The sequence below is a fragment of the Lepus europaeus genome, chromosome 15, assembly GCF_033115175.1.
Source record: "Lepus europaeus isolate LE1 chromosome 15, mLepTim1.pri, whole genome shotgun sequence".
NCBI lineage: Eukaryota > Metazoa > Chordata > Mammalia > Lagomorpha > Leporidae > Lepus > Lepus europaeus.
In genome coordinates this window covers 37,236-49,328 of record NC_084841.1, presented here as the reverse complement: position 1 = coordinate 49,328, position 12,093 = coordinate 37,236, and the positions used below count along the sequence as shown (strand labels likewise).

The 12,093-nt window shown below is 52.0% G+C and overlaps 1 protein-coding gene across 1 annotated transcript in view; it reads right to left on the bottom strand.

The window, feature by feature from the left end:
* The window catches only part of PLEKHG4B (pleckstrin homology and RhoGEF domain containing G4B), an 83,309-nt gene extending 79,083 nt beyond the window's left edge, over positions 1 to 4,226 (bottom strand). Inside the window, exons 1-2 of the mRNA XM_062212603.1 lie at positions 4,138 to 4,226; positions 3,533 to 3,602 (exon numbers count right to left, since the gene is read on the bottom strand). Coding sequence (XP_062068587.1) covers positions 3,533 to 3,602; positions 4,138 to 4,226 — 159 coding nt within the window. The remainder of the gene's footprint in view (positions 1 to 3,532; positions 3,603 to 4,137) is intronic.
* Between the last annotated feature and the right edge of the window lie 7,867 nt (positions 4,227 to 12,093).

Sequence of the window (12,093 nt, the reverse complement as noted above, 5' to 3'; positions counted from 1 at the left end):
AAAGCAAACAAGAAAAACAAACAGGGCCAAAGGATAAAGTGAGAAGAACAAAACCAAGTTAGGCACACTGCACCTGGATGGGCAGCAAGGAACCACTCCTTCTTGCCCACTGATATGTGTGTGCCCACAGACTCCGCCTTCTGCCTGGGGTGGGCTGGCATGGAGGGCTGACTGCACAAGCCGTCCCCCGTCCCTGAGTGGCCGTCCTGGGGATCTCACTTTGTGTCTCTCCTTGCCTTGCTCTTGGAGGTTCCTTTGCTTTGTGCCCAGTCCTCTCTGGTCTCCCACTCTCTGCTGCACACTGGGCAGAGGGCATCTGCACAGTGAAAGGGAGAACTGGACCACCAGGCCAGGGTGGGGAGCAGGCAGGCTGGCCCCGCAGCATCTGATGAGAAAGTAGAGGTGCCCTGCTGGGAGTCACGGGGTCCACCTCGTCTTCTCCAGCCTCTGGCACGTAAACATGGGCATGTTCACGACAGTATCAGTTTCTGCAGATGCTGTGCTGAGTTCTCCAGGCTGAATTTGCTGCCAGCCAGAGTCTGTAAACTGTCCTACGAACAACATTCCAGACCCCAGCTTCAGGGACTCTGCCTACTGCTTTACCACTTTTATTCCCCAGTGATTCTTTACAGAGAAAGTTACACACAGAAACAAACCCTGAGGCTGCTGTGGTTTGCCGAGGCATCGCCAGCCCTGTGCACGTACACACACACCCACACCACACCCACACCACACACACTCACATACCACACACACTACACACCCCACTCCACACACACGCACCCCCCCACACATGCACACACACCACACACACACACCATACACCCCACACCCCCCCAACACACACAACATTCACACACACCACACACCCCACACCACATGCATGCACACACACCACACACACCCCACACACATACCACACACACACCACACACCACACACACACCACACACACTCACATACCACACACACTACACACCCCACTCCACACACATGCACCCCCCCACACATGCACACACACCACACACACACACCATACACCCCACACCCCCCCAACACACACAACATTCACACACACCACACGCACACACACACACCACACACCCCACACCACATGCATGCACACACACCCCACACACATACCACACACACACCACACACATACTACACACACACCACACACACACACCACACACATACTACACACATACCACACACACACCACACACTCACACACCACACACATACCCCACACACCACACACACACCATACACCCCACACATACCCCACAATACTCACACACCACACCACATGCATGCACACACATCACACACTCACACACCACACACACATACCACACACACACCACACACACACACACACCATGCACGCAAACACACTCACACACCACACACATACTACACACACCACACACACGCATGCATACACACACACACATACACACGATGCCATCAGGACAGAGTGGGTTTTCAACGTCTGTGCTGTTGGTCTGGAAGGTGTTGTGAATCCGCACCTGAGTTCACAAGGCATATGATCATGTGCAGGAGACCACAGGACGCTGCCCAGGAGACGGTCCCCACTGGCCAAGAGGAATCAGAGGAGGAAGTCCCCCTGCCCTCCGCCCAGAGGGATGTGCAGTGAGTGAAGTCACACAGAGAAGGGCACGCCAGCTTGTGGGGTGGCTGGACATATAAATGCTGACTTCCTGAGACTTTCTAGCATTTCCCTTTCAAGCATAAATGCCAAACTTTCCTTTGCATCTGAATAAACAAAACCAAACTAAAATCCGTTTACTCATAAAATGTATCATGGGACTTCCAAAAGCTTGCACATTATCTTTTAATTCCATGTTCAAAAAAAATTTACTTATTTATTTTGAAACTCAGAGTTACAGAGATAGAGGGAGAGACACAGAGAGACAGAGAGATCTTCCATCTGCTGGCTCATTCCCCAGACGGCAGCAAAGGCCAAAGCTGGGCCAGGCCAAAGCCAGAAACCAGGAGCTTTGTCCTTGTCTCCCACATAGGTGCTGGGGCCGTTCCCACCTTCTCTTCACTCTCCCAGAAAACACTTTCCCTGCTCCCCTCTGCAGTTTGCTTCTGTGTGGTAAGGTCCTTTGACCCCAAATCCCAAGGCCTCTCTCCCAGGATCTCTTCTTTCAAGTATTTTACTAGGAATGCATCTCCTTGTCCGATTTGTGCAGCTCTAGGGTAAGGGTGAAACATGCTGTGCTACGCAGGCAGCCATCCTGTCCAGGAGGCCACGGAGCCAGGGAAGGGCCAGGTCAGGGGCGCAAGGTTTGGAACTACACCTCATCCACTTTGTGAGCCTACTTCCTGCGGCTGACTCACAGGGAAGCTGCAGGATTGTAACAAGTTTTGGGAATACAAAAAGCTAACTTCGCTGGTTGGCACCCTGCCAGCCGCCCACTTAAATGAGAAACCTTCTGGCCGGCCGCTGGCAGGGGTTGAGAGTCGGTCTCGAGATTCCAAAGCATCCCAGACGCCCTTCCTCTTGCTCACCTCACACAGCAGCACACGTATGACACGCTGCTTCCCCGACTCCCCCTCACAAACCCACACAGTCACGGCAGCCAGGCGCACGTTGGGCAGACGTGCTCACCCCCTCTCACAAGCACCCCTTCCGCAGAAAACATCAGTGTGCAAAAAGGTTGCAGAAGTAGAAAGAAGAGAAAATTGAGGCAGTTAAAGCGAAATACAAACTGCAGAAGCCCACGGTACAGAATTTAGGAAGGCAGTCAAAGAAAAAAGTTGGGAGCAGGTGGAGACTGAAGCCGTGGCCGGGTTGGGAGAGCCCTGAGAGCTGAGGCCCCACAGGAGCCCTGTACTTCGGGGACGCTGCCACCTGGAGCAGCTGGACACTCTGGACACCTGCAGGGCCTGCCCCCCCCCCCCCCCATCTGTAGGGCCTGGACATTGGCGCGCTCCCCCGGGCGCCTCCAAAACGCCCTTCGGAGTCCTCAGGCGACGCCAGCCCCTCACAGCACCAAAGCAACACGGACTGGGACGCTGTCCCCAGGAGAAACAAACCAGGCTGACAGCCCCCCCGCCCCGTCACTCGGCACAAACGTGGGCCCTCACGGGCACCCTCAGCGCCCCGCGCTGCGAGACGGCAAAGCGCCGCACCTCGACGCTACGCACCACAGAAATCCAGCAGGCGGGCGCGCGGGGACACTACCCGCCCACGGCACCCGCCGGCCCCGCGCGGCACACGACTTCCTCAGAAAGGCGGATCTGCCTTCTGGCTCAGGTGTCCGAAAGCGCGAACAAGGAGGGGGCCTGTGCGGCCAAGCCGCAGCCTGCAGGGGGCCCTGGCTCCTCGGGGCTCCGCACTGTAAGTGCTCCCCCTCCCCGTTCTGCCCCCGCACCCTCGTCCTCCATCCCCGCCGGCCCCGGGCCGCGGTTCCCGCGCTCGCAGGGACCAACTCGGGTGCGGCGCCGAGATCCTCGCGGAGCCCAAACCCTCACTCCGCGTGCAGGGCGCGGTTACCTGGGGAGCAGCTCGGAGCGCGCAAACCCGCTTAGGAGAAAGACGCGGGGAAGCCCGCGGCCGGGACGACCTAGTACAAAGGCGCAGTGCGGGCACCAGAGCTGCGCGGCCGCCCGCCCTGCCTCCGTCCGGCCCCGCCCTCCGTCCCGCCTCGGTCCGCTCCGGCCCCGCCTCGGTCCGCTCCGGCCCCGCCCCGACTGCGGGCGCGCTGGGCAGAGGGGCGCGGCAGCCACCTGCATGGCTCTCTAGGGTTCCCTTCTCTTTGCCAGCCTCTCAGAGCCCGGGAGGAGCTCTGCGGAGCGAGCGAAGCGAGGGGCGAGCCCGACAGGCCGATGGTTTTGTGCGGGCACCCTGGACCAAGCCCAGTCCGGGGCGACCCCTGAATGCCGCGCCCCCTGCCCCGACTGTGTTCAGGTGAGGCAGCCAGGTGCGGAGACGCAGCCGCACGTCTCCTCCGCCTGTCCTAGGGAAGGGGACCCTGGGGAGTGCAGGGCCGGTCCGTGGCACCACAACCTCCCACGGGCCTTCTGCCTTTGCACGGGCTCTAGGTCTCAGGCTCCAGTGGGTGCATGGGTGACGACCCCCACTCTGTTCCCCTGCCCTACCGTGGCCCAGCTGTAATCTTGGCGATGCCCGCTATCGGCCGGTCTGAGGCCGTGGGACGCCATGGGAACTTCTCCCTCCTGTCCAGCATTCTGTCCAACCCTCCTCTTTGTTTCCTACTTAGATAACCAGTCCGCATTTGACCCTGGCACTAGTCAACATCTATCACTTCTGTGTGGGTTCAGGAAAGTGGAAGAAAATCTCTCCTGTCTCAGTTTGAAGTATCAGGCATACAGGGTCATGTCCGACTTCAAAGTTTCTCCCATCTCAGCTCGAAAGTACTTCTAACTTCCAAAGCTCTCACTAAAAAGCCAAACCCTTTTCTCCTACGTTGGCAGTCCCACTGCGCATCTCACCGTACCTCCCCTTCCGGCAGGGAATTCCAACCTGCCCTAATCCAAAGTCTACCCTCCCTGCGCGGATCTAAGATCCTCCTCTGGCCCTCATTCTCCAACCTGACTTTGCCCCACCCCATCCTGTTCCAATTTTACCATAAGAATAGCAAGGGAGCTCTCAAGTCTCCTCCCCAACCCCCATAGATGGCTCTTTTGTTTCACCGAGAGCAAGGTCTTTTGATGGGTTTTGTCCCCACCCACCCACCTTGTATCTGAACATCAAGCTGACCTGCCAGGTGGCCTCAATTCCTACAGACTCGATTCCCTGGTCCCATTAGCCAGCATTTCCTAGATATTTCATTGTTAGCTCCAAGTTAACAGCCAAAGCCAAAACTGCCTCTCTACCTAAACCTCCCTCCTAACCTAGCCACCTGGGCATCTCTCCACCCTGCCCCAAGAGGGTCATAAAGCCCTCCACCCACCGGTGTTCTTGTTACCCTGAGAGCTCTCCCAACCTATGTGAAATGATCAAGACTACTGGCCCTTCAAACCAGCAGGCCTTCCGGGTTCATTACTATTTGCAGACATAGCTCCTTGCTATGTCAGCGCCCTGTATTCTATCACCTATCACAGTCTTTTCCTTAGGAATCTCTGGAGAGTTGCCCACCTGCTCTGGTGGACGCCCTCTCTCATGAAACCCACCATAATGGTGAACAATCTCCAGTGGGCTTCTTGTCCCTGGCACGTCGGCCCCTAGTCCACAGTCCCTTTGGGACCTGTCTGGCAGCCTGAACATTTTGTTTCAGTTCCAAGTAGCTGTTGACTGGGGCATCATTGGCCCAAGGTGCTTTTGGAGTAAAAGGAAAAGTTGACTCTAATTCAACTGGAATCTAAAAAGATGCCTTTGGTAAATAACAATCTCATGCTTGAAAAGTTGGTTCAGCTGTAGCTGGACATTGGGTTTAAAAGAATTTCTCTCTTTGAATCTAGGAATATCACTGCCTTTAAAAATATTGCTTTGTAACTTACCAAACTTGTTTTGCAGTTTGTTTTACCAGGTTCCTGATGATATAGCAATGGGTAATCAGTGCTCATTGTAGTCCCTAAGGTGGATTTTGCAGTCTGTTTAATGTCACTGATTCATAGCTAGAGTCTTATAAAAGGAGTAGAATTCCATATGAATGCAATTTTGACCTTAATTCAGAGAGAGAGAGGATATAACAACATCCTCAGTCATCCAGGTGTAATTGCTGAATGTAAATTGGGTAAAGGTAAATGAGATAAACGTCTCTAAATGTAAATGCTAGGACTCTTTTTTTTTTTTTTTTTTGACAGGAAGAGTTAGACAGTGAGAGAGAGAGACAGAGAAAGGTCTTCCTTCTGTTGGTTCACCCCCTATATGGCCGCCACGGATGGCTTGATATGGCTGGCGCGCTGCGCCAATCCGAAGCCAGGAGCCAGGTGCTTCCTCCTGGTCTCCATGTGGGTGCAGGGCCCAAGCATTTGGGCCATCCTCTACTGCCTTCCCGGGCCATAGCAGAGAGCTGGACTGGAAGAGGAGCAACTGGGACAGAATCCGGCGCCCTGACCAGGACTAGAATCCGGGGTGCCGGCGCTGCAGGTGGAGGATTAGCCAATTGAGCCATGGCGCCAGCCAATGCTGGTACTCTAAACACCTTATATTCTATAAGAAAATTGTTGGGTTGCTAATGTTTTCATATATTGTCCACATGAAAATAGTTCAACATTGATTGTAAGTAACTAAGGTTGAAATTCAATATGTTATCTTACTTAGAAAATTTTATCTTAATTTGGAGTTTCTAAAGGGTGATTTCAAAATGTAAATCAAGGAAATCAGTAGATGGAATCATGGAACTATAATCTGATCTTCTGTTGAAGCAATGAGGTTTTTGCAATGCATATATGTTAGTCAATATTTTAAATAGTCTTAAAAATCTGTTTAAAACCTGCAGCATCTCCTTTTGAAAGTTTTTGTTTAATTGGCAGCTCTGTCAGTTTTCTAGCCAGCTCCACTAAGCTATTTTTCCTTCCCTAGTTCTGACTCTGTTAAAATTATTCCAGGTTATGGAATAATTCCATGTGCTAACTAATTTAACTTTTTATTTCCAGTTTTTGGAATGACTAAAGAGACTACTGTTAAAGTAATCTGTTGTGTTCTCTACTGTCCCATTAAGCTCTGTTTAGGAACAACTGAGTTTAGAGGAGTTATGATTTGTTTGAATATACACTCATTCTAAAGCACCTGCATAGCGGCCGGCACTGTGGTGCAAGCGGGTTAAAGCCCCAGCCTGCAGCACCGGCATCCCATTATGGGTGGTGTTTCGAGTCCCGGCTGCTCCTCTTCCAATCCAGCTCCCTGCTCTGGCCTGGGACAGCAGTGGAAGATGGCCCAAGTCCTTGGGGCCCTGAAACCGTGTGGGAGACCCAGAGGAGGCTCCTGGCTCCTGGCTTCAGATCAGCGCAGCTCTGGCCATTGTGGCCAACTGAGGAGTGAACCAGTGGATGGAAGACCTCTCTCTCTCCGCTCCTCTCCTTCTCTCTCTGTGTAACTCTGACTTTCAAAAAATAAAACAATTCTTTTTTTTTTTTTTTAAAAGCACCTGCGTAATCACCTTGTGACAGTGATCACATCTGGTCTATATTATGTCGTGATGTTAAGGGATTCTGTTTCTGCCAGATATTTTCCAGCCTTCTTGGCATCCTTGAAGGCATTCCAAAAATCAAAGTTCCAAAGTTTTTGGACTTTGATATTTCCAGTTGGGCCCCTGGGAATGTCAAAAGATATGTCTTTCACCTTGTAGAGACACCAACTAGTCAGGCTATTTGGATTATATTATAGGTACTGTTAAGATGTGAGGTGGTGCTAAATTTTAAGTTATGATAATGTGAAATACTACTTATACAAATGTTCAAATTAAAAAGTGTAATGATCTTGTGTTACCAGACATGATAGTTATCTTAATGAGAAAGGCCCAGAGACCCAAAAGGGATAAATGTCTTGTAAAATCTACAGGTGCTTTCAAAAATACCGTGTGGAGTAAGCAAGTGACTCTTGTTGGTTAATGAGTTTATAATGTTAAATGTTTTTTTTTTTTTTTTTTTTTTTTACAGGAAGAGTTAGGCAGTGAGAGAGAGAGACAGAGAGAAAGGTCTTCCTTTGCCATTGGTTCACCCCCCAAATGGCCGCTATGATCGGCGGCGCTGCGCCTATCCAAAGCCAGGAGCCAGGTGCCTCCTCCTGGTCCCCCATGCGGGTGCAGGGCCCAAGCACTTGGGCCATCCTCCACTGCCCTCCTGGGCCACAGCAGAGAGCTGGCCTGGAAGAGGAGCAACTGGGACAGAATCCATCGCCCCAACCAGGACTAGAACTCGGGGTGCGGCGCTGCAGGTGGAGGGTTAGCCTAGGTGGCACTGGCCTATAATTTTAAATGTGGCTATTTAAAGTCTTTTGTCATTTACAGTTTGTGTTCTTCTCCAAACACAAGGTTAAAATGAGCAATCTTCCACACAAAGGAAAGCAGGAACCGTAGAACATGGGCCTGGTTGTGTTAGCCTCTCTTTGTCAAGAGCTGTGAACCAAGTCTGACGTTCTAATACAGTGCGCAGATTGACTGGTGGGGACTGGTGGTTTTCCTGGTCCAATGTGAGCCCAACAGTGCTCCCCCTGGTTCTGTGTGGCAGAAGTCTCTCACATCCAGCACTGCTCAGGGTGCGGCTGAATATACCAGGGCTCTCCAGTGTTCAGGACGTGCCCTGCAGAACTTGGCCAGCTGTGGTGCCCTGCAGATCTTGGCCAGCTGTGGTCCTCTCCTGCAGATCTTGGCCAGCTGTGGTCCTCTCCTGCAGCCATTCTTTCCTGCAAACTCTAGCCTCCTTGGGCTCTGGACTCATAGCCTTCTTTCTTTAACTCAGAGACGTTTCCAGTCTCTACCCAGATTCTCCCTCCTTGTGCTGTGGCCTAGAATCTCACTCAAGAAGGCAAACTGGGGTGATGGGAGGACTCACCTGGTTTATTGCTGCCCCTCGTCCCTTTAGGTCCAGTATCCTGAACACTGTGTTCCCTTGTATTTTATCTTTTCTATTGTTTTGGTTGTTTTTGGCAGTGGGATCTACCTAACAAATCTGTTCCCTGGTGCTAGGCGTTGGCCAGAGCAGTGTTCTCTTGAATCCCAACAGTGTCATTTTTCATGAAGAAAACATGCCAGTTTGGCATTCTCAACAATAAGTATGGAAAACATATGGAAGTGATGGCTGTGGCAGAGGCTTTTTGGCACAGAGCAGTGAACTGACTGCTTGAATCAGACTCCTTCCTGGTGCCTTGGATGTGGCAGGTGTCCTGTGGCCTGCAGCTCTCCCAGGAACCTCTGGCTGAGAGTCTGCCACCACCTTACGGTTAGTTTTTTTTTTTTTTTTTTTTTGATAGGCAGAATTAGACAGTGAGAGAGACAGAGGGAAATGTCTTCCTTTTCCGTTGGTTCACTCCCCAAATGGCCACTACGGCCGGCGCACTGCGCCTATCCAAAGCCAAGAGCCAGATGCCTCCTCCTGGTCTCCCACGCGGGTGCAGGGCCCAAGCACCTGGGCCATCCTCCACAGCCCTCCTGGGCCACAGCAGAGAGCTGGACTGGAAGAGGAGCAGCCAGGACAGAATCCGGCCCCCCAACCAGGACTAGAACCTGGGGTACCGGCGCCGCAGGCGGAGGATTAGCCAAGTGAGCCTGGTGCCGGCCAGGGGTTAGGTTTTAGCACAGGAATCTGGGGTTACACATTAAGGCTATAGCCAAGGCTGGGGGCTTTGACACCCTGTCTTAATTTTGGTGACACACACACTGAGGCCATAGCAGAGGCCCTGTGGCTTTCACACTCTGTCGTAAGTAGATAGCCAGGCTGTCCTTTGATCTTTTTAGTACTTGGTCACAAGTAGCAGTATCCAACCAGCATCCAACTGGCATGACTGCTCTTCCCTGTAGCTGCAGAATGTCAGTAATGTACACACAGGAGCACCACTCCTACAGCCTGTCCTGAAACACCTTCCTCCTAATACTGCAGGTTGTCAGGGACCACACCAGGGGCCCTAAGGGGTAAGAGAGGGGCCTTAAGTCTGAGATCATTGGCTCCGTAGAAAATGGTCTGGACTGTGCATGGTGTCAGGCCATCCTGAACTCAGAGTGCCAGCTGGTCATGGGCTCTGTACCTGAGCAGCATCTCTCTAAATGGTGCCACTCAGAACACACAGGGAGGGGAAGCCAAGTGCAGGGGCCTTTTCCTGACATTATCATCAAGGACTGGCCAGGTGGTCAGTGACTGCATGTATTGGACTAGGATACAAGCCTTCTGGAGACAGTGCCCAGAAAATGTGGTCTGTGTGTGGAGTCTTGCTTGGGCCTGGAATCCTGTTGGGCAGCAGTTCCTGACCAGCCCAGCTGCCCAATGAGTGTTATCTGCAAAAGTGAGACCATCCCAATCTTCCCTGGGCCCTCTTGTGATCCAGGGGCCCTGGCACCTCTGAGTGGGGCTCCAGGGATCCACTGGTGGCATGGCTGAAGAGCCAGGGTTGTCCACATGATATTCAACAGGAGAAAATGGTGGAATGGGCCAGCACCGTGGCTCACTAGGCTAATCCTCCACCTGTGGCGCCAGCACACCGGGTTCTAGTCCCGGTCGGGGCGCCGGATTCTGTCCCGCTTGCCCCTCTTCCAGGCCAGCTCTCTGCTGTGGCCCGGGAGGGCAGTAGAGGATGGCCCAAGTGCTTGGGCCCTGCACCCGCATGGGAGACCAGAAGAAGCACCTGGCTCCTGCCTTCGGATCAGCGCAGTGCGCCGGCCGCAGCGGCCATTGGAGGGTGAACCAACAGCAAAGGAAGACCTTTCTCTCTGTCTCTCTCTCTCACTGCCCACTCTGCCTATCAAAAAAAAAAAAAAAGAAAAAAGAAAATGGTGGAAGGAACTGACCTACTGCTGGGCCCCCCTGACGTTGGCAGCAGGAAGGATTGGGCAGGGCTCTGAGAGGAAGGCCATGCCTAGATTCTGTGCCAGGAAACCCACTGGGTGCATTCAGTTCAAGCTGCCCCTGGACCGTGGGTCTGACACTGGCTCCTTCCACACCTGTAAGTGTCCAGGAGTGCATGTCCTTTTCTGTTTAAGCAGACTCCTTGTCCCTACACTATCCCTGAGGATCCTGCCACCAGCAGAGTGGAGGCACTGTATCTCCATCAACTTCCTGCCAGAGTAGGAGCAGAGCATCATATGCTTCAGTGGCAGCATGAACTTTACCCAGTACAAGATGATGATGCACACAGCTATATCCAGTCCTTGCCAAGCTCATGGAATGTGGCTGTGGATTCCCAGGTCCCTGGGCACAGCTGCTCAGCCCTCCTGCACAGCTCCCTCCAATTTCCAGTTCAGAGCCCTCTTGGTGGGAAAGGGATGTGCAAGCTCTTAGCCTCCCCTTTCACGGCTCTCATTCCTGGGGCCCAACCATGCCCACTCAGGATGCACTCTGTGCCCCTGTCTTCTGCTCCAGGGAAGGCTCTGGGCCCATGGGTCCTGGAAGGGCTCAGGCTGGAAAAAGGGGGAGACAGAGGATGAAAGACTTCTGCCAGGTGGCACCAATTGGAAACCCTATGGTAGACTTCAGGGTCCTTCAGGGCTGCCCAGCCTCTCTCAGGTGTCCCTAGGTCAACGTCCACCTTCCCTACATACTTTTCACCTCCCTGCCACCCCTGCTCTGTCATAGGACTCCCCTCCTCCCAAAGAAGGACTCAGTGTTGGGGGTGCCCACAGCTAAGTTTGGGGAGTCTTGGTCAGAATCTAGCGACGCTGTGCCCATGGTAGACCAGAATATGTCCCAGGTGCAGCCTCTGAGGCCCTGACTGCAGAAATAGACCAGGCTGAGGTCACTGGGAGGGCGTGTGGAGAAGCCAGGTTACACAGGGACACTGCCCCTCTCTAGGGTGAGTGTCTACATAGAGCAGGGATCAGGATCCTAGGAAAAACTGCTGTAGAGCTTAGCACACGGTGAACCTCTCTAATCCACACTGCACAGGACAGTAAGCCCTGAGATCAGACTCGATAAATTCAAGTGTTGCCTTAAACATCCCATTAGCAAATACCAAGAGTGATTGACCTAGCTACTCCATGCATATTCCTTCTCGCTAAAAGGAGAGTAACAATAATAACCTACTATTTCAATTATCTAAGGCTGCATAACAAATTGTTACACACAGTTTAAAACAACTCCAAACTATTAGCTCATGGTCTCTGGGTCCAAAGACTAGGTAGTCTTGACTGAGTCTTCTGCTTGAAGTATTTTTGATGTTAAAAAAAGTCCTTGAGATGCAAAAGTTTAAAATGCAAGATGATAAAAATATTGGAGTCCTGCATAAAATTTAACCAAATGACTGAAGATTCTATAATCAGTATATTTATAAATATCATTACATAATTATAAATACAATAAGAAATACCATATTTATTATTTGTTGTTTGCACAAACTGAAAGACAAGTTAAAAATTTTCTAGTTACTAGGGGTTGGAGATGGGGAATGAACGTAACCAGCAATGGAGGAAAAGTGGTTCTGGATTCTATGCTTCTTTTTTTTTT